General features: G+C 42.8%; 1 protein-coding gene across 1 annotated transcript in view; it reads right to left on the reverse strand.

Annotated features, from left to right (window-relative positions):
- Positions 1-2,429: 2,429 nt before the first annotated feature.
- Positions 2,430-23,794, reverse strand: part of DIPK2B (divergent protein kinase domain 2B) — a 154,667-nt gene continuing 133,302 nt past the window's right edge. The window contains exons 4-5 of the mRNA XM_077480930.1: positions 17,413-17,701; positions 2,430-3,326 (exon numbers count right to left, since the gene is read on the reverse strand). Coding sequence (XP_077337056.1) covers positions 2,995-3,326; positions 17,413-17,701 — 621 coding nt within the window. The 3' untranslated portion in view covers positions 2,430-2,994. The remainder of the gene's footprint in view (positions 3,327-17,412; positions 17,702-23,794) is intronic.

Here is a 23,794-nt window from a genome sequence, read left to right on the forward strand (position 1 = left end):
TTGGTGAACAAAAAAAAGAAAACGAATGCAGAGTCCCATTAGAAACAATGGTGAGAAAAAAATATATAAAGTGTCCACACAATAGGTGAATAATAATGATCTCCGTGATCTATCTTCAACAGCATGCAATTGCAATGTGCGTCCTCTTCACCACAAATAATATATAGATTGCCTGCTTACCAGAGGGCGATGACTGCCAAAAGAACAGTCTCGCCTGGCGTTTGGGAAATAGGTCTCCCGCAACCCTTTAGGTGTTCAGGGAGCCTCCGTATGAAACACTGGATGACAGAGCCAATACAGGAAACCAATATCTGCAATGAGGGATTAACAGAACACAAGTTCCCTGTGAGAGTTCCTGGGGGAAGGGTTATTGCAGAACACCTTAAGAGTGTCAGAAGTGTGGCCAACATGTACTGTGACATACTGAAGCAGAGCATACTCCTCTCCTTTCAGAGACTGGACCACAGGCAGTATTCCAACATGATAACGACCCCAAACACACCTCCAAGGTGACCACTGCCTTACTAAAGAAGCTGAGGGTAAAGGTGATGGACCGTCCAAGCATATCTCCGGACCTAAACCCTATTGAGCATCTGTGGAGAATCCTCAAATGGAAGGTGGAGGAGCGCAAGGTCTCTAACATCCACCAGCTCTGTGATGTCATCATGGAGGAGTGGAAGAGGACTCCACTGGCAACCTGTGAAGCTCTGGTGAACTCCATGCCCAAGAGCATTAAGGCAATGCTGGAAAATAATGGTGGCCACTCAAAATATTGATACTTTGGGCCCGATTTGGACATTTTCACTTAGGGGTGTACTTTTGTTGCCAGTGGTTTAGACTTTAATGGCTGTGTGTTGAGTTATTTTGATGGGACAGCAAATTTACACTGTTATAGAAGCTGTAAACTCACTACTTTACATTGTAGCAAAGTGTCATTTTGTCAGTGTTGTCACATGAAAAAATATAATAAAATATTTTCAAAATATAAAAATATATATATATGTGTGTGTATAAAATACATTGCAGAGTATATAGTGAAGTCAGAGTATTATATATGTAAAAAAAAAAAAAAACAGCGTGCCCCCCCCAAAATCCATACCAGGCCCGTTGGGTCTGGCATAGATTTTAAGGAAAACGCCACGCCAAAATAGAAATAAATGATGTGGGGTCCTCAAAACCCATACCGAAGTTCTCTTCCCAATAACCCTGGCTGGTGGTTGTCAGAGTCTGTGAGCGGGAAGTTTATCGGAATTTGGAAGCCCCCTTTAACAAGGGGGCCACCAGATCCCGCCCCCCTATGTGAATAGGTATCGGGTAAATTGTACCCCTACCCATTCACCAAAAAAAGTGTCAAAAAGTAACAAACCACAACAGACAGTTTTTGACAATTCCTTTATTAAAAAGGAAAAAAAGTGTCCCGTGATCTCCAACCATCTTCAGTCACGCCACCCGACAGATCCGAAAAATAGAAAAAAGCTCCACCTCCATGGGTGGCCTTTTGGCAACTGCTGTCTTTTTGCTTTGACAGCTGTTTATATTAGTATTGGCGGGGCCACCCAGTGATGTAACCGAGTGACCCAGCACCCCACGTCATGTGAAGTCAGAGGAGGTGGGGTCATCCCGTTACATTAGCGGGTGGCGCCGCCATTGCCTATATAAGAGCTGTCCAAGCAAAAAGACAGCACTCAATGGAAGGCCTCCCATGAAAGCATTTTTTTCTATGTTTTGGGTCCATCGGGCGGCGTGATTGGCGAAGCATTTACATTGTGGGACACTTTTTTTTTCTTTTTTAATAAAGGAGTTGTCAAAACTGTGTGGTTTTTACTTTTTGGCACTTTTTTTGGTGAATGGGTAGGGTTGAAATGTACCCGATACCCATTCACATAGGGGGGACCGGGATCTGGAGGCCCCCTTAATCCGGGGGCCACATTCTGATAAGCCACCCGCGGGCAGACTGGGACAAGGTGCTTTGGGGTGGGGGGCACAGAACCCCTACCCCCCCGCCACAAAGCTCCCACCCCCCCATGTTGAGGGCATGTGGCCTGGTATGGTTCAGAAGGGGGGTCACTTGCTTTTCTCCCCCCTATGCTGACCTCCAGGCTGCATGCTCGAATAAGGGTCAGGTATGGATTTTAGGGGTGACCCCACGCCAATTGTTTTAAAAATGTCACCTTAAAATCCATACCAGAACCGAAGGACCTAGTATAGACCCCACGCCATTTTTTTCATAGATTTTTCATCTATATTGCTGGGTTCCAGCAATACATTACATCTGCGCGCAAGTTTGAATTACATTTTTTCCTTTAGAAATGCCATTATTGCTGCAGCACGGTTCTACAAGTTGAACAGATGCACCACTTTAGAGGCAGACTGAGGGACCCCCCCCCCCCCAGACACAATATTTAAAGGAATATTTTTTATTATCATTTTTATTGTTTCACTTTAAGCATCATAAAAATTACTGCTCTTGAAAAAACGATTGTTTAAAAAAAAAAAGAATGCATTGATACATGTCCCCTAGGGCAGTACCCAGGCCCCCATACATTTTTTATGGCAATAACTTGCATTTAAGCATTTAAAATTAGCACTTTTGATTTTTCATGTTCTTGTCCCATGGACTTTAATAGGGTTTGTATGTGCGCACAAATTTTTTGCCTGTTCGCATGTTCTGGTGCAAACCGAACCGGGGGGGGGGGGGGGGGTGTTTGGCCCATCCCTACTCCCTATGCTCAGAAGTATAGGGCAATTCTCCTTGATCCTACTAGCCAATTGAAGTATAGTGGAAGAAAAGGAAAGTTTAATATAACATGTTGATGGGCCAGTCTTTAAAGAAAATCTGTTGCTTTACCCCTGTTAAATCCAAATCCTCTACCTTATGTACTATAGAAAACTTACAGTGACTCAACGTATAAATTGCCCATGTTGTTACTTGTACTGCTTCCAAAATCACACTTTGTACTATACCATATAACACATCTTGCTTAGCAAGTAGTGTCAACTATATTTACACTCTGGATATCTGTATGCAAACCGTGGATCACATGCTCTCCATGGCCTCAAGATGTTCATTAGTTTCTCAGATATTTTCCATGCCTCCAGGTCGTTGATGAGATTGTCTGAACAGACTCCAATAAACTTGTCGATTTCTTGCTGAGTGGAATGAGGAAACTTCCCTGATAATAAATATGGGAGAATGTTTTTGCACACCAAAATAAGATTCTGCCTCTCAGTTATGTTGGAGCAAGATGATAATATTGGTGGACAGTCAGATGATAAGCAGCTAAATAAATCGGTTTCTTCAATGTTTCTGTCTCTGCCTGATTTTTCTGAAAAACAAAGTCAATAATGCATTAGGATGCAGATAAATTAACAATACTGACAGCAAAGTAATTCTATTGTATGTGAATTCTATAAAAAATCTAATCAAGATTATTCAGTAAGGCAAAACAATACTGATGTGCAATCCATTGCAACCAACCGGTAATCTTCTGTAATTTCTAGAATGATGTCCCTACAGTGATCAAGAAATCAAAAACACTGGAAACCAAATGCTTATATAATAGGAAGTCTCTCCAGTGAGGATGCAGGCTGCAACAAAACACTGCTGTAAATAGGGGAAAGTTTTGTAACCTTTGAAAGACAATAACCTGACAAATAATAAAATAAAATAGTAAAATAAAATAAAATAATATCCTGACGAAGAAATCTTTGTCAGGTTACTATTATTGCATGTGTCTCCTTTTCTAATGAAAATGGCTCTTCTTTTTTTTTTGCCCTGCTTCTTCAGGCACAGGAAGAAAGCTAAAATCTCTTCAATAGACAGCAAAAAAGCTTAAAGTGGTTGTAAAGGCACGCTTAAAAAAAATAAACATGTTATACTTACTTCCTCTGTGCAGTTTATTTTGCACAGAGCAGCCCATATCCTCCTCTTCTCGGGTCCCTCTTTGCTGCTCCTAGCCCCTCACTCACAGCCAGCAGCTTGTTACAGGTTGTCACCCCAGCTGAGTCAGAGCTCTGTGTATCCATTCAGACATGGAATCCCTGACCTGCCCCCCCCCCCCCCGATTGGCTGACTGACTTTGATCGACAGATGCTGGAGCCAATAGCGCCGCTACTCTGTCTTAGCCAATCAGGAGGGTACTGGATGGCTGAGAGGATCGTGGACATTGGTGGAGAGAGAAGGAGATCAGATAGGTAATTGGTGGTGCTGCTACACACAGAAGGTTTTTTTTTTATTTTAATGCATAGAATGCATTAAAGCGGGAGTCCGCCGGGAGTCCGCCGTTTTTTTTTTTTTTTAAAGCCAGCAGCTACAATTACTGCAGCTGCTGACTTTTAAAATAATGACACTTACCCGCCCAGCGCGCCCGCGATGTCGGCATCCGAAGCTGATCTCTCGATCGTCTCTCGGGTGCTGCCGCCGCCATCTTGGGTATGGGAATCAGGAAGTGGAGCCTTTTGGCTTCATTTCCCGGTTCCCTACTGCGCATGCGCGAGTCGCGCTGTGCAATAAGGATGGTCCCCGCTGTCTCTCTGTGTTTGTCTCTGTGTTTCCCAGCAGGCAGCGGGGGACCTTCGGAAAGGGGTGTAGATTCTGTGGAAAGGGGCGTACCTTCTGCAGAATCTACGCTGGAAGTGGGTGCAGATACCTGTACTGTACAGGTACCTGCACCCCCCTCCCCCTGAAAGGTGCCAATTGTGGCGCCGGAGGGGGGGAGGGTTCCAATGAGCAGAAGGTCCACTTTAGGGTGGACCTCTGCTTTAATATGAAAAAAAACCTTCTGCCTTTACAACTTGTTTTAAAACATTTTTTTTTATTATTCTCAAGTCTCTTCAAAGCAAAATAAAAAAGAGTTTGACTTGATGTAGGCTCTTAGAAGTAGCGATGCAGCTAAAATTCAACCTTTAGTCCCCATACACACAGGGCTTTTTTACACCCGCTTTTTCCTGGCGTTAGTAGTGTTATTTCAGCTCTTTATTTTAAATATTGAAAGGATAGAACAAGTCCAGAGATGGACCACTGCCGGGGTACTTTCCCTTGTGGCCAATGCCCCTTTGTCCTTGAATTCTATCTGGCGCCACTGGTAGGCTCCCAAACGGAGAGCTTTATACGCTCCATATATAAGCACATTGTGGCACCTCGGGTGTTGTTTACCTGATGCTTTGCAATTGTGGAGCCTTTTATGTGGGCAAGACTGTTAGGGAGCTCAGGCAGAGAGTGGGTGATCAGTTGTACCATTCCACAAATGGGAAACTGACAACTATCGGCCAACACATTGGCCTTTATCTTAAATTTGACCTCCAAACGGCCAAGTTTGTGGCACTAGAAGTGGTACCCCCTGATGTCAGGGGAGGTAACCGAGACAAAATAATATTACAAAGGGAAGCCCTTTAGATTGAAAGACTAGACATCATGGTGCCATCTGGCCTCAACAAAGTTAACTCCTTCAAACCTTTTTTATAAAAAATAAAAATAAACACCTCTCTGTCTGGGCTACCTGGCTGTCTTGCCCATATTTTCAAGTAGAATTTCATTTGCCTCTGTTACATTTTCTTGATTCATTTTATTGATCTTATGTTAATCTTTGCTCTTAATTCCGAGTATCTTCATGGATTGATAGGCCTGCAGGTATGCACTCTTCTTCCATGAATCTCTGCCTTGATGTGTGCACCTTTGAGGAACTATGTAATTCCTCTTTATTGTCACAAATTTTTTTACTGTTACATTAAATGTAAAATGATCTGTATATATTCTGTATAATTTGTAACCTGAAATTTTTATGGATCTATATAATGTATTTTGTGCAGCTTCTGTTTTTTGTTTCCCCACTTTTGGTGCCTTCACTGGCGTCAGGCTCCTGGTGTTTACCTGTGCGGCGATTGGTAGGGTCCCTGGGGGTTATAGAGACCTCATTCCCTTTCCTTTTGGGTCTCCTTTCCCCTTGCACACGTCCTGGCCCGAGCATCTGCTGGGCTATAGGGCATGTGCGCAGGCACGCGCATTGGCTTCACGCATGCACACTGCGGGTTCTTTTATGCTCGGGAGCGCATGCGGTGTGTTCACGCACGCTCTGCGGGACCCTTGACCCCGTGACGCTGTGCGCTGATGACGCGGCGCCGGCGTCTATTAACGGGGTTAGGAGGAACATATAGGCGGGTGTTCCCGCTTATCAGGCAGGTCAGTAGTGACCCGGAGGATATCTACTACAGCCTTTACAGATGGTAAGCTCTGTGCTCCTGCCTTGCTACTTTTTAGCTGGTGGTTATACAACCATGTATGATTATCTTAAATGTCTACTAATGCAGCCTTTGTTTATATTAATATCTTAGGTTGCTATTTCCATTACCATTTCCCCTTTTGGCTTTATCTCGGGGCTACCAGTCCTCTGTGAGATCCAGGCTGGTTTGTTCAGGTGGTTTCTTTTAACCATCCGGATACCTTCAGTAACCCTCTCCTCCGGGTGAAATATCTACTCTTGATATCATTGCCCAATAGGTATTTCTTGTTTATATTGGCCTATACATTCTGGGTTTTCACTCCCTTCACTTAATTTACTCCAGCACCTTATACGTCTCTCATTTTCTACTTTGACACGTATGCTCTTTCAAGATGTTTTTTTCTTAATTTGCACATTGGTTTGGTTTAAATTTCTGTTGCGTTTTTGCAACAGTCTTAGTCACCACTCACTCTGCACTATGCTCTCCACTCCTCCATTCCCTCACCTCATCTGTTTTTCCCCATGTCCCCTCTTTATAGTCCTATTTTTGTTTCCCCGTTCCCATCCATTTCCCTTTGTCCCCTCCTTGGTTTGCTTTGCTGCTCAATATTTATTTTTTACTACATTATTAAAATTTCCCACCTCCCCCTTTCCCCCCTCCCTTTTTCCCAATGATCCTGTTCTCCGTTTTTTTACCTAATTCCCCTCCCCTTCTCACTCCCTTCCACCTTCCCTTCCCTTGCCTCTTTCTTCTCACCCCCTCCTTTCCTCTCCCCCCTTTTTCCCTCCTTTCTTCCTGCCCCCCACCGCCTCTCCATTTTCTCCCCCCCCTTTTCCCTTTTTCCTCCTTTTTTCACTTTGTTCTGTCTCTCCCACACTCCACGTCCTCCCCCTCTTTCATCACCACCCCATTGTCCTTTTCCCTATCCACAATATATTCACCTAAAGGTTGGTTGCCTGTCTCCCAAACAGCCTATGTCCCTCACACCCTTCACATTATCCCACACACTCGGTGTGGAGTTGGTCATTTCTTATAGCTCTTGCCATTTTATATTATGGCGAGACCTACAACTAATTAATTTTTATGATTTTTACATACTTGGCAACTCAATACATTATTTTTCTATCCAGGCACTGGCCCTTTGTCTATTAATGACCTCCCCCAGTCGCCACGGGAGGCTCTACTGGGTGTTCTGTTTACCCTGATGGTGCTGAAAGTGGGGTAAGAAGCTGTTTGATATTTGGTTTGTTACCCTTATTCCCCCCCTCCTTTTTTATATTACTTTTTATTATTTTTCATTATACATTATTTTCAAAAAATACACTTTTTCTTTAATATCAATGCTATTATATCATATGTTTATATCTCTTTCAGATGTATGTTGTGTATTTCTTGAAGAAGCTATGTCATAGCGAAACAAGTCGAAATACCCCACCATATGTACCTGTTTGTTTTATTGATTAATTGTTTCTATGTATGAATACATTGACGTATATTTTTATATATCTGTTTATACAATTATTTATATTCAATTTTCAATAAATTTTCAACTTGTACCGTGATAGTCCGCACGCTCTCCTTTCCTGGTAGTTCTGGTTGGGGACACAACTCCCAAATCCCTATTCTAAGTCCAGAGATAAGAACAAAGTACTGGGGGATAAAGGGAGTTTTCAGGAAGTTAATATCTACAGTTTTAAGGAAAGGGGAGACATGATAAAACCTTTTAAATACATTAAGGGTGTGAATAGGGTTCAGCAGGGCAGTATTTTCAATATGAAACTAAAATCAAGAACACATGGATATGACCTCAAACTATCAGGGGAACATTTAAAACGAATCTTAAAAAGTATTATTTTATCAGAAGAGTAGCGGATGCTTGGAATGAACTTCCAGCAAAGGTAGTGAGTCAGTAAATAATAATGCCGCGTACATACGAGTGGAATGTCTGACAGAAAAAGTCAGACGAAAGTTTTTCATCGTATATTCCGATCGTGTGTATGCCTCATTGGACATTTCTTTAGAAAATGCTGGCGGACCTAGAAATAGGAATATTTCTGACGGAACCAATTCCTATCGGGAAAACCGCTCATCTGTATGCTGTTCCGACTGACCAAAAACGACACATGCTCTGAAGCAAGTACGAGACGGAAGATATTGGCTATTGAACTTCCTATTTTCTAGTCATGTCGTACTCGTTGTATGTCACCGCATTCTTGACGATTGGACTTTAGTGTGATCGTGTGTACGCAAGACAGTTTCAATGGAATTCCGTTGGAACTCCGTTGGAAAAACCTTCAGAGTTTATTCCGACAGGAAAACTGGTCGTGTGTACAGGGCATAAGTGTATTCAAACAGTGGGACAAACAAAGATCTATACTCCGACAAAAAAACAATGGCCCAGCTTGATGAACCACAGTGTTTTTTCTGCCCCTACTCTTCTATGAAATAAAAAGGAAACACAAACTCTAGCAGAAACTGTTAAAATCATTTTAAAATGCAAAAAAGTTAAGTTATAGTGAATCGTTGCATAATAGAACTTTGGTTTGGTCACAAAAGTTTTGATAAGCCCCTGACTTGAAAGAATTCATAATAAAGGAATGTGAAAACTATCCCATAGTCTACTCTCCACATAAACCACATCAGAAATGATCATAGTATAAAAAGAGATTTTTGTATAAGGTATAAAACGATTCATATTAATCCCGTCATTTATACATTTCCCATTATCTCAATAATCACTCTAAGCCATCTCTTAAAGGTGACCTATGTAGTTTTCCACATACAGAGTATAAGACTTTAAAGTGTTACTAAACCCACAACAGTAAAATCAGTCTGTATATGCATTAAAGCATGCTTGTCATACTTACTGTGGAACCTAAGAGGTTAATCCTCCACATTGTGTAAAAAGGCTGTTTGATCCTGGTTTCTCTGATCCTCCCCTTCTTCCACTGTCCCTTGATAATTTCCTAATAACAGTTTATAAAGTTAGGCTGCATATGCTCAGTTTGGTGTGCATTGCTAGAGAGTTTTTTTTTTCTTGGGAGAGGGCATGTGATCAGCACAGGACCAATCAACACTGTCCAAACAGAGGGTCAATGGTCCCACAGTCTCATAGAACAGTCATAAAACTCCACCTACAAGCTTTAACCCGGGGCTTGGCTGGACACTGATGGAAGTCACGAGACTGCTCTAACTGCTGATGAGAAAATGTATTTAGCAGTTTATATTTACTAAAATAATTGCATCTCCATGTTCTGTGTACTGTGGGAGACCAGATATAGTGAATGCCGTGCCCAGGCTTTAGTAACACTTTAAGTGTTAAGGAGATAGAGGGTTTAAGTCTGCTTATATTTCTTAAAAACATGGGAGTCACATGAAAGAGCAATTGCAATAGGTCTGTGAAACCACAAAACCTAAATTCTGAGACATAACTGCCTAGACCTTCTCCAAAAGAACCTAAAAGAGCTGGAGTCAAACAAAAAAGAAGAGGTTGCCACCATCTAAGTGTAGCTTAATTATTAATGCCAAAAAAAAGCATGTATGCACTCAATGCAAGATACAGGAAAGACAGCAGTGAACATCATCCTTCAGTCCCAACTGGAAGAGGACAAGGAACCCAAAAGGAACAGAGCCGATTGGCAGAGTTCACCAGTGAAGCGGCTGGTGTATGCAGAGTGATTCCAGGAATCTGCTAGAATCCAGGCGGCAGTAGGGTTAGCCAGGGTGGAATGAAAGGTGGTGTAGTGAAGCAGCTGGAGGTTCTGGTCTCAGTTGGTGATGTCATACGCTGATGCGTTTGTGGGTGTGGCTACCTGTTTTAGGACTGTGTACTCTCCATTGTCAAGTTTGGAGTGTAGTGCAGGAAGGCGCATATATTGTGTGTGTGTTTGTAAATATAAATATTTTATTATATCTTTTCATGTGACAACACTGAAGAAATTACATTTTTCTACAATGTAAAGTAGTGAGTGTACAGGTTGTATAACAGTGTAAATTTGCTGCCCCCTCAACATAACTCAACACACAGCCATTAATGTCTAAACCACTGACAACAAAAGTGAGTACACCCCTAAGTGAAAATTTCCAAATTGGGCTCAATAAGCCATTTTCCATCCCCGATGTCATGTGATTCATTGGTGTTACTCAGTTGTGAATGGGGTACAGGTGTGTTAAATTTTTTATTATCGCTCTCACTCTCTCATACTGGTTACTGGAAGTTCAACATGGCACCTCATGGCAAAGAACTCTCTGAGGATCTGAAAAAAAGAAGAATTATTGCTCTACATAAAGATGACCTAGGCTATAAGAAGATTGCCAAAACCCTGAAACTGAGCTGCAGCATGATGGCCAAGACCATACGGGACAGGACAGGTTTCATTTAGATCAGGCCTCGCCATGGTCGACCAAAGAAGTTGAGTGCGTGTGCTCCGCGTCATATCCAGAGAAATAGACGTAAGAGCACTGCCAGCATTGCTGCAGAGGTTGAAGGGGTGGGGGGTCAGCCTGTCAGTGCTCAGACCATACACCGCACACTGCATCAAATTGGTCTGCATGGCTGTGGTCCCAGAAGGAAGCCTCTTATAAAGATGATGCACAAAAAAGGCCGCAAACAGTTTGCTGAAGACAAGCAGACTAAGGACATGGATTACTGGAACCATGACCCGTGGTCTGATGAGACCAAGATAAACTTATTTGGTTCAGATGGTGACAAGCGTGTTTGGTGGCAAGCAGGTGAGGAGTACAAAGACAAGTGTGTCTTGCCTACAATCAAGTATGATGGTGGGAGTGTCATGTTACAGTTCATTTAGGAAACCATGAATGCCAAAATGTACTGTGACATACTGAAGCAGAGCATGATCCCCTCCCTATGGAGACTGGGCAACAGGGGATTATTCCAACATGATAACGACCCCAAACACACGTCCAAGATGATCACTGCCTTGCTAAGGAAGCTGAGGGTAAAGGTGATGGACTGACCAAGCATGTCTCCAGACCTAAACTCTATTTAGCATCTCTGGGGCATCCTCAAACGGAAGGTGGAGGAGCGCAAGGTCTCTAACATCCACCAGCTCAGTGATGTCGTCATGGAGGAGTGGAAGAGGACTCCAGTGGCAACCTGTGAAGCTCCGGTGAACTCCATGCCCAAGAGCGTTAAGGCAGTGCTGGAAATAATGGTAGCCACACAAAATATTGACACTTTGGGCCCAATTTGGACATCTTCTTTTAGGGGTGTACTCACTTTTGTTGTCAGTGGTTAAGATATTAATAAGTTCATAACACAGCAAAGGATGGGGTAATATGGCGCTCCCTGGGATTTTGAAAAAAAAAAAGCCAACTACAATATATGTATAAATATATTTCTTGAACATCACGGGACACAGGAGCTTCATTACATAGTGGGTTATATAGGCACCTCTGGTGATTGGACACTGGTTAACCCCAATTAAGGAGAATTCCTCCCCTATATAACCCCTCCCATATGGGAGGCACCTCAGTTTTGTAGCAAAGCAATAAGAAACCACGTAAAACCCAAGAGGGGCAGGAGCCCTGTGTCCCGTGATGTACTCTCAAGAAAATGATTTTACAGGTAAGCTGTATATAAAAATCCCATTTTCTTGATCATACATCACGGGACACAGGAGCTTCATTACATAGTGGGATGTCCCAAAGCAATGCTCAGATTGAGGGGAGGGAGACACAGATCATAATTATAGACTGCCAGGGACCGGAGGACCTAAACTGTAGCCTGCAGTACACTGCGCCCGAAGGCGATATCCTCTTGCCCTCTGACATCCACCTGATAGAATCTGGTGAATGTGTGGACTGATGACCAAGTTGCAGCCTTACAGATCTGAGCCAGGGAGGCCTGATGATGCACTGCCCAAGAAGCACTTACAGCCCTAGTAGAGTGCGCTTTCACCCGAAAAGGAGGGATCTTCCCTTTAACACTATTGGCTTGAGAAATCCACCTTGAGAGAGTGGATTTTGACGCCGCCTGGCCCTTCCGGCAAAATAAACAAGCAATCAATTTTCCTTATCTGAGCAGTTGCTTGAAGATATATACTGATTGCTCTAACCACATCCAAAGTGTGCAAAGATTCTTCTTCTGCGGACTGTGGGTCCGGAAAAAAGGATGGTAGGATTACGTCTTGATTCAAATGGAATCCCGAAACCACCTTAGGTAGAAAGGACCTGTTGGGACGCATGACCACCCGGTCCTTATGAATAATTAGATACGGCTCCTTGCTGGAAAGAGCTGCTAGCTCTGAAACTCTTCTAGCCGTGGATATGGCTACCAAGAAAACCAATTTTTTAGTCAGGAGAACTAATGAAGCCAGATGCAAAGGTTCAAATGGTTGCCCCCTGCAAAGCCGAGAGAACCAAATTCAGATCCCATGGGCATACCGGAGGTTTGACTCGCGGTCTTATCCGCATGGCCCCCTGGATGAAAGCCCGCACCAGGGAATGCGATGCAAGTGGCTTCTGAAAAAACACTGATAGGGCCGAAATCTGCACCTTGATAGTGCTTATGGCCAAATTAATTTCTAGGCCTGACTGAAGAAAAGCCAAGATCCTACTAATGACATACTTTCTAGGATGCCATTTCCTGAGTTCACACCAGGAAACAAATGCACTCCAGATTTTGTAATAAATAAGCCTGGAGGCCGGCTTTCTGGCATTGACCAGAGTATAAAGGACTGGCCCCGAAAGGCCACGGTCTCTCAGAATGTGGGTCTCAGCAGCCAAACCGTCAAATTTAGACTGTGTAAACCAGGATGGTAAATTGGACCCTGTGAGAGCAGATCTGGCCGAAGAGGGAGGACCCATGGCCTGCCTACTGCCAACTTCATGATCTCTGCGTACCATGGTTGCCTGGGCCAGGCCGGGGCTACCAAAAGGACTGATTTTGTCTCCCTCTTGACTCTTCCCAGGAACTGCAACAGAAGCGGACTCGGGGGGAAGGCATAGATCAGATTGTACTGATCCAAGGGAACTGTCAGAGCATCTGACCCCTGAGCAAGTGTATCTCTTGTCCTTGACACAAACTTGTCCAGTTTCTTGTTGAACCTGGATGCAAACAGATCTACGTCTGGAGTACCCCACCTGTTACATATGTTCCGAAACACGTCGGGGTGCAGAGCCCATACAAAATCCTCTGCACACTCTGCAATTATGCTGCCTTCATTCTCATTATGATTTATCCCGCCCACAGTATACACTCCTCGCTCTCTACCCACTGCCCAATCTCCCGGTACCGCCCCCCCTCTCCTTCTCCTCCCCCCCCACCATTCTGTATTTAAAGGGGCCTCTACCAACATGGCCACTGTCAAAGCCATTACCAAAGCCTGATGAAGGAGCATGCATGCGCCGAAGCGCCGCCTACCTCAGCCCGACGCTTGATGACACAGACTCTCTGAAAGACACTACCCAGGGCACTACAGTGACCAGCACCTCTCCGACCATCCTGAAAATCATCCACAGGAATGGACTAAGCCACCGAACATCGGCTGAAAGGAAAACGCTGTGAACCCTGTACTGCAGCCCCACGAGTCGTGCCTATGGACGGATGAAACATTTTATTTATGATGTGCCTTTACACCACTAACCCAATGTGAGTGTTTTTAAACCGTTTTAATAAATTTGAATCATTTCTTACTGCACTTAGAGGGTGCCATCTCTCCCCTTATTTATGGTTTAGATATTAATGGCTGTGTGTCGCGTTATTTTGAGGGGACAGAAAATGTACACAGTTATACAATCTGTTCACTCACTACTTTACATTGTAGCAAAGTGTAATTTCTTCAGTGTTGTCACATGAAAAGATATAATAAAATATTTACAAAAATGTGAGGGGTGTACTGACTTTTGTGAGATACTGATATTGTATTTTATTGGGATTTTATGTGATAGACCAACACAAAGTGGCACATAATTGCGCAGTGGAAGGAAAATGATAAATGTTTTTCAATTTTTTTTTACAAATAAATATGTCAAAAGAGTGGTGTGCATTTGTATTCAGCCCCCTTTATTCTGATACCCCTAACTAAAATCTACGGGACCCAATTCCCTTCAGAAGTCACCTAATTAGTAGAGTCCACCTGTGTGTAATTTATTCTCAGGGTTTTTTTAGAGAACCTTAGTGAACCAACAGCATCATGAAGGCCAAGGAAAACATCTGACAGGTCAGGGATAAAGATCTGGAAACGTGTAAAGCAGTGTTATAAGGTTATAAAGGTTATAAAAAAATATCCCAAGCTTTGAACATCTCACGGAGCACTGTTCAATCCATTATCCAAAAAGGGAAAGAGTACGACACAACTGCAAACCTACCAAGACATGGTCATCCACCAAAACTGGCAAGTCCATCAAGGAGAGGATTAATCAGAGAAGCAGCCAAGAGGCAATGGTAACTTTGGAGGAGCTGCAGAGATCCACAGCTCACGTTGGAGAATCTGTCCACAGGAAAACTATTAGTTGTGCACTCCACAAATCTAGCCTTTATGGAAGAGTGGCAAGAAGAAAGCCATTGTTGAAAGAAAGCCATAAGAAGTCCAGTTTGAAGATTACGAGAAGCCATGTGGGGGACACAACAAACATGTGGAAAAAGGTGATCTGATCAGACTAGATGAGACCAAAATTTAACTTTTTGGCCTGAAAGCAAAATGCTATGTGTGGCGGAAACCTAACAGTGCCCATCATCCTGAACACACCATCCCCACTGTGAAACATGATGGTGGCACCATCATGTTGTGGTGATGCTTTTCTTCAGCAGGGACAGGGAAGCTGGTCAGAGTTGATGGGAAGATGATTGGAGCCAAATACATGGCAATCTTAGAAGAAAAATGGTAAGAGTCTGCGAAAGACTTGAGACTGGGGAGGAGGTTCACCTTCAGGCAGGGCAATGACCCTAAACATACAGCCAGAGCTACAATGCAATGGTTTAGATCTAAGAATAGGTATGTGTTAGAATGACCCAGTCAAAGCCCAGACCGAAATCCAATTGAGAATCTGTGGCAAAACTTGAAAATTGCTGTTCACAGATGCTCTCCATCCAATCTGACAGAGCTTGAGCTATTTTGCTAAAAATGTCACAGCCTAGATTTACAGCTGTAAATGCAGCAAAAGGTGGTTCTACAAAGTATTGACTCAAGGAGGCTGAGTAAAAATGCATGCCACACTTTTCATATATTTGTAAATAAATTTGAAAACCTTCACAATTATGTGCCACTTTGTGTTGGTCTATAACATAAAATCCCAATAAAATACATTTACATTTTTAGTTGAACCATGACAAAATGTGGAAAATTTCAAGGGGTATGAATAATTTTTTAAGGCACTGTATATATGTTGTGGATCAGCTCGGACCGGAACAAGGACGAATAACAAAAACTTTATGCATAAAAAAGCATGATATACAATATCCCAGGCAGGAAATTAAATACAGAGAAAAGAAAGGCTATACATATAACTAAAGCAGCATATCTTCAATGAAAAAAATTGTTTGTGAAATTTTAAATAAATTAAAGGATAAAAAAAGTTAAAATAAGCTTGAAAATTAATAAATGAATGAACCATAAATACTCTGTACTTGGGCACATATAGGAAGGGCTCACTGGGTTTAAGGGGCAACAGAAATTAGTAAAATAAAAGCACAGTACATAAGGGAATAATAAATATTGATTGCAAATTTGAGGTATATGAAATGAAAAAATTATCACTGCACAATAAAGGAGCCTGTGTAACTGACTCATAAAAGGATAAGGAAAACACTTTAGATAACTATTGATTTCTATTTCTTCATTTAACCCTAATGATAGGAATGTTTTGAGAGAGAATATCCAATAAGTTTCCTACCTCACAGAGCTTTCTAAACTGTTCGGCCTTATGCCGTGTGCACACAACCAGACTTTCCGGCAGACTAGGTCAGACGAAATCAGCCCATCGGACATTCCGATCGTGTGTGGGCTAATCCGATAATTTTTCATTTAAAAAATCTGACGGACCTAGAAATAGAACATGTTTCAAATCTGTCCGACGGACTCAATTCCTATCGGGAAAACCATTCGTCTATATGCTAGTCCGACTGTCCAAACACGACGCAAGGGAAGCTATTGACTACTGGCTGTTGAACTCCCTTGTTTAGTCCCATCTTACGTCATCACGTTCAAAATGAATGGACTTTCAAACAGACTTAGTCCATTCGTGTGTGGGCAAGTCCTTTCGTTCGAAAATACAGTCCATCGTGAAGACTGTCGGACGTAGTCTGCCGGAAAGTCCGGTCGTGTGTACACTGCATTAACGCAATTTTTGGGTATGTTATGTTCTCTGCTGCTGATAACAGAAGAATGAAGCACCAGAGCGAAACCAGACTTAGAGCTTTGGAGAGAGATAATTAAATACTAGATATACAGTATATGTGCTTTGCTCAGATTCCATGACTGAGGTTTACAGCCACTTTAATGTATTGTCTTATCACTGTAGCACATAGAAAGTCCTTTTTTAGAAACAAATATTCTGTGGTTTCTGAAGGGTTCTTATAATCTGAATCCCTATCACAGAGCAATTATGCAGTTCAGAAAAGCCAAAAGCCATTATCTGCATACTTTTTCTGGATCAGTGGCTCAAATTAGTGAAGCAAGAGGGGGACAGCATGTTAAAGTAGCTAGAATTTTTCTGAGTGAAAGGTCAACAATGGCAGCCTCCATGTTTCTCGAAAGAAAACTATAGTTTTTATATATTTCCTCAGGCTCTGAATAAACACTTAAAAGCATATTCAAACTGAAAATGACAAAGGTAATATGTCTTTAGATGTGGTGGCTGAATTTTTTTTTTTTTTTAAGGCTTTTTCCCCCCTTTTATTTTTACCTGGTTATCCTTCCTATGGTGGAAACACTCACTCACCGTGCTTTATCCATGGAGGATGTTGTCAGCCTAGGTTGCTCTCCTGATTTGGACTACAAACACCTCCCCTCTACACATCCCTTTTACATAGGAACAAGGGGTAGTTTAGTTTACAGATAGCCTGAAAATCTGATAACATTGTATAAAATTCTAGTTTAGTGCAAAACTATGTTACAAGGACACTTGAACTCAGGCAAGGTCAACATGTATTTTCTATACCTGCATAAATGTACTTTATAGTAAATAGTATAGTTAGTATATAGATCGCTAAGTTGTTTTTTTGTTTTTTACCTTTTTGCAAGTCGATGATGCCAAGACTGCTGGTATCTCTAACAAATAAACGCCCGTCACTAAATGTTCCAAATGTGCTTCCATCAATTTGTGTAAAATAAAAGAAGTAATTCAAGTCATTGTTGCTCAAATGGTGTATGGTTTGAAGAAGTTGGTATACCAGGTCTGCTGCTATTTCAGGAGCCGAGTTGTTGAAGGAAATTAGTGGATGGGAACTTGTGCTCACGAACAGGCGCCCACACGAACCTAAGTACTTTGGGAAAGGCCATCCCTCTGCACCAGGAAAAATCTAAAACAACAATAATAAAATATTCTAAGGATAATATTTAAGGAACAAAAGGTTAAAGAATATGTAAGTCCAACATTTTATATTCCTGATATATGCCTGCTGTACCATGTATTTGTGAAATACCTCATGTTCCTGCCAGTCCCCCTGCTTTCCTATCAAAAATTGACGATTAGGTATGAGACAACAGCGACAATGATCGGACTTGGCCTGACAGGTGCCTCCCCCCTGCAAGCCATTCACTGGGATAACCAGTAAACCGCTGTGTCTCCTCCCTGAGCTCCTTATGCAGCTGAGAACAGGGGGGATGTGATCACGTATAAAAAAAGGGGGGAGGAGGCATTGATAAGGGTTTTTATATCTATAAACATGTTTTTCCTTTAATTTTTATTTAAACTGAATGGGTTGTTTTATAGGGTGAGGGTTTACATACACTTTAATGTGTACATTTTTATTTAGTTTCAATATCAAAGTGTTGGCAATGTTAACAAGCGCTTGTTCAGACCAGATGCATTGGGCTGTGCTGGTCAACCTTGCCCAATGCAGTCTCAATGTATAGACAAAGCAAAAAACCTTGTTCCCTATAGTGACAGATTACAACCCCACGCTTTGATGATACGCACTGAAAAAAATGTTTGTTTTTTAGTGCAGCATAGTGTGACACAATCTACCTCCTGTAGCTAACAGAACTGAATGAAATGTCACAAAGTGACAGTTCAATAAAGATTTAACAACAAAAGGTTACAGTGGGATGCACATTGACACCGCTGCCTTTGTATCATATATCAGCAGCCATGCCCTAGCGCACTCTGCTGGTGTGAACCCTGAAAACTTTAAAATGAGTTTTTTTGACTTACCTGGTAATTATCTTTTATCTAAAATCGAATTATCAGTACAGTAGACAGGACTTGTATTGCTGGCAATAGATGATTTAGCAGGGGCCAGCTGAGATTCAAACCATCTATGGGCAGGATGATTGCCCATAAGTCAATTCATCGGTACAACCAGCATTTTGTATTTTTGGGCATTCAATTATTGGAACAGCTCCCCTTATCCCCCCCCCCCCTCAGGAAAACACAATAACTCTGCTGGGGGAAGGGAAGAAAAAAAGGGGGAAGGAATTATAAGAACTTACCGTAAATTAAGGAAATTATGTTAGGACTATTTAAAGACATCCCTCACATGGAAAGGTGACAGTTGCCTCTGAAGCAGCTGGTGTGTCCAGCGAAACAGGTCAGGCTTCCAGCTTGGTCCCATGCAGCCAGCTTTTGGGACACCTCCTCTTCTACCTTCTCCATTCCTTTAAAGAGGAAGTAAACCCTGATGAGTTTACTTCCTCTTTGATTTCCTGCAAAGGTAAAGCATAATGGACTACTATGCATCGCATAGTAGCCCATAATGTGTCACTTACCTGACACAGGAGCCAGCGAAGTCACCACTGTCCCCTGTAGTCTGGAGCATCCATCTTCTCGGTGGGTCTCGCTGCTCCGGCGCTGTCATTCAACGAATCCGCGATGACGTCACTCCTGCACATGCGCACGGGAGCCGCCACTCGTGGCATATCGCCGTTGACAGTGGCGCGCTCAGTGCGCCTGCACGCCGCTGTCTACGGCGCATGCACCGTAGACAGCGGTGCCTGTATTTTGGCAAATATCTCCTAAACCGTGTAGGTTTAGGAGATATTTCTTGGACCTACAGGTAAGCCTTAATCTAGATTTACCTGTAGGTCAAAGTGGTTTGTAAGGGTTTACAACCAGTTTAGGGGATTGCTGTTATCCTGGATATGGACTGATACACCTTTACTACCACAAATACAGCTTGGACTTTTCAAGATCCACATGGATGGCTAAGGACACTTTTGTTGAGTGTTGAATGGCTTTTGGTTTATTTTCAAATCATACTGATGGCTCCCACACTGGGCAATGATAAACCACATATCGCACCATTGGAGAAGTTTCAAATGTGATTCATTTGCCAATTAAGGGAAGACAGCAGACGCTTGCTAATGTACCATAAGAGCATACCTCCCAACTTTTAAACTTCAGAATGAGGGACATTCGAGGGAGGAAGTGAACTGTGGTGTGCATAGCATAGCAAAATGGGTGTGTCCAAATGCTTAGGGTGGGAGGGGCTGAAGGGGTGTTATTTAAAAAAAAAAATGCTTCCTTGTGAAAAAAGATTTGATTGCTGTGCCACAAGCTGGAGTCTCAAGGACACAAACCCCAGTACAATCATTAAAACAAAAAAAAGAATAAAAAGCTTCCATTACAAATGATTTTGCACAAGCTGTGGAAGAGTGCATTATGCTAAGTGTGGAAGGATTGAGGAGTGCGCTTCGTACATAGCTAGTTCAGGAATGTGTTACGTACAAGGTGCAAGGTTAAGGAATGTGTTATGTACAAGGTGCAAGGTTCAGGAATGCGTTGCATACAAGGTGCAAGGTTCAGGGGTGCATTTCATACAGAGTGCAAGGTTTAATAATGCGTTACGTACAAGGTGCAAGGGTTGCATTTCATACAGAGTGCAAGGTTCAGGTACAAGGAGCAAGGTTCAAGAGTGCATTTTGTTCTGAGTGCAAGGTTCAGTAATGCAATATGTACAGAGTGCAAGGTTCAGGAGTGCGTTGTAAAGAGTGCAAGGTTCAGGAGTGCGTTGTAAAGAGTGCAAGGTTCAGGAGTGCGTTGTACAGAGTGCAAGGTTCAGGAGTGTGTTATACAGAGTGCTAGGTTCAGGAATTAGTTAAACTGCAAAGACACCAATTAATTAAACATAGCACACTTATCTTCTAAAATCTTGATTACCAGCATACAGGAGCCGAGGCAAGAATGGCGGCATCAGATGGACAATAAATGAGTGCAGCCTAGCAGGACATGCAGCAGTGTAAACATTCATCCAGCACAGCCAGGGACTGGTGGGAAAGCCGGCAGGCATACAGCCGCAATAAGAGCGAGTGCAGTTGTCAAATCTAAGCTCTGATGTCGGGAATGGGTGGGGCTGATATGCGGAGCTCCACCCCTTTACCCCATGCATAAAGAAAACAGCTGCTGTTTATACATTGGCCAAGAAAGAAGGTGGCAGGGGGCAGAACCAATTGTAATTACTGTCGGTGCACCCACAGCAGTGTATAATAAACCTGTGTGGGTGCACATATAGTAGTTACAACTGATCATGCCCCTTGCTACCTTCTTCCCTGGCCAGCAGTGTATAAACGCTGGCTGTTTTATCTATGCAGGGGACAAAGTAGCCTGCACATCGTCCCTGCCCATCCCTGATTTCAGAGCTTTAATTTGATAGCTACACTCACTCTCCCTCCCACTGCAGCCATATGCCCTTGGCTTGCTTACCACTCCCTGGCTGCACTGTATGGATTGTCACATGGTTGCATATCCTGCTAGGCTGTCAGGGAAAAGTCCCTGTACACTGGGACCGTGGGACAAAGATTGAAATGCAGGAAACTCCCGCCCAATTCGGGGCTGTTGGAAGGTATGTAAGATCCCTCCCTGGGTGTTTTCCAGTTGTATTTGTATTTTACGCTTACCATATAAGCCATCACTTCACTGTCATTTCAAGCTGGATACGTAAGGACTGATCCCACATAGGATACTCTTATGGTCTTCATAGGCTACTAACCACATGCAGTGGCCTATTGCATCACCCTCAGCTGGGTTGATCTCACATCACGATCAAAACAGTGTTGGCCACACAAGGGCAACAGTGTCCACATGTGGTTTGGATCTTTTTGTATATCCAGGTGAAGGTCTTTTGGCACACTTTGTATAACATTAGATTCTAACTAGCTCTGGAATATAATTCACCATAGAATCCTTTCTAAGGGATTTTCTGCAACATTCAAACAGGAGCTATAAAGCATCATCTTATAATTGGAGGAGGCACTCGTACATAATTATTGATTTTGCTGACACATATTGTACCCCAATAATACAAAGTGGGCTTTGTATTGTCTAGATAGTTGGGAGTGGGTTATGGAATGGATGGACAGGAAGAGTCACATTATTATTATTTATTTATATTATTATTACTATTATTATTATTATAATACATGAGTTCTATAGTGCCAACAGTTTCCACAGCACTTTACAAAGATGTAGCCAGGAGCTGGCTAATACTGCCTGTATTGTCAGGAGACATTTTGCAGTACTTGCTACAGCGAGACTGTTCTCTCCTATTGCTCAGCCAGGACTCACATCACATGTCATCACATCCTGAAAGCAGAGTGAATGAGAACTAAGAGTGGAGCAAAGCATCTTGGGACATGTAGTCCAAAGAACTAGGGTTTGCATTCCCGTCAGATTGTTATGGACTACAAGTACCAGCAGGCTGGAGAAGAGAACAGAATGCTGGTAATAAAAAGCCCGTGTTGGGGCGGAATCACTCTCTTGGGACCACGTCCTGGATTCTGAAAGCAGTGACTCGGTGCTAGATTGTGCTGCGGCTGGGTTGCTGCCTGTGCTACAGGAAGAGAGAGTCATCACAAGCGGGTGCGGGAGCATTGGCTGCCAGCCACATCTGATCGTTCGGCTGCAGCTTGGAGGCCACCCTCATTACATTCATGGCCGATCCAGGTGGAAGGTAGCACAGTGCTACGCAGGTTCAAGCGCTGTCCCTTGAGCCAGACTCTGTACCCCCACCCATTTACATCTGGGATCTGGGGGCCCCACCTTGTTAAAGGGGGCTTCCAGATTCCAATAATCCCCTGCCCACATTCCCTTGTCTCTCATCAACACACAAGGAACTGCTATGGGGGAAAATTTTGTGCCCTCTTATGCCAACCTAGCAATGGCTTTCTGGGAGAACTCATATATTCTCCAAAATAACCCATTTGCACGCAATATTGTATTTTTTGGTCATTACATAGACGACATTATCATAATTTGGGATGGCTCAGTCAATGTGACCAATTCGTGTACTACTGCAAAACACCAATCCCTTTTCTTGACCTGGAATTGGGTCATGGTGAGGTCACCTCCACTATTGTCTCTTAAAACTATATAAAACCCAGTGCAGGTAATTCATATCTGCATTATCTTCCGAAATGGATTGACAATATTCCGAAGGGTCAGTTTTGTCGACTACGACAGAACTGGACGAGAGAGAGCGACTACATCGACCAAAGCATCCTACTAAAAAAGAAGTTTAGAGATAAAGATTACCCTGAAGCCCACATTGACCAAGCATTTCAACACTATCTTAAAGGTAAACCTCTGAAAGTATCCCGTAAACCAGATAATTATATTGTTCGGTTCACCACTACCTTCCATTTTAATAAAAAAAAAATGGAAAACATTTTGGCCAAACATTGGTGTATCCTATTGCAGAATCCACTCCTGAAACCTTTCATTCCAGACATACCGAGGACTACATACTGTAGAGCACCTAATTTGAAAACTAAAATAGCTCCTAGCAAAATTAGATCTAGATGTAACCTTCCTGTCCTCATACCACTGGTTAGGATGTTCCAGTATCGCAAGCCTTTATGCAAAATGTGTAAATATGTCAAACACGGCCAAAAGTCCTTCACCACTAAAGGAACTACCTATGAATTGAAGGACTTTTATAATTGTTCTTCAGATTTTGTTGTTCATGGGCTGCACTATAAGAGTCTAGGACCAGATTTGGAGAACATAGAAGATCGATTGAAAGTGGCACCGACCCGCATAGTGTGCCCAGACATTTCTTTCAGGCCCACCAACAGTCCACAACAGGTCTGCAAGTTTGGGTGATCAAGCAAATTTCCAACTCTCTCCCAGCTGCAGAACGTTTCAAAAAGCTTTGTGCGAGAGAAACATTCTGGATTTATAATTTAGATATTCTCTCTGGCGGAATCAATGAAGGTAGCAGGAGCAGAAAAATTGGGCCTTTCAGGTTGCAAACAGCAATGGTGTGATCTGCTGCACACGTGTCGAAAAAGGCCAACACCAAGGAACTTTTAAAAAAGTCAGCAGAGAGTCAGCAGCGCCCTGCACCTGTGGAGCTCTGTGGTGTGATGCAATAGGGTGGCTGCCCTTAAGCTGCTCCCTGGAGGACATCATGCTTCATTGGAGTTGTGCCTCCTCCTCACTTTCCTCCTCTCTTCTC

Source organism: Lithobates pipiens, unplaced genomic scaffold (assembly GCF_037356315.1).
Source record: "Lithobates pipiens isolate NorthernLeopardFrog02 unplaced genomic scaffold, aLitPip1_a1.2 Scaffold_16, whole genome shotgun sequence".
NCBI classification, from domain to species: Eukaryota; Metazoa; Chordata; class Amphibia; order Anura; family Ranidae; genus Lithobates; species Lithobates pipiens.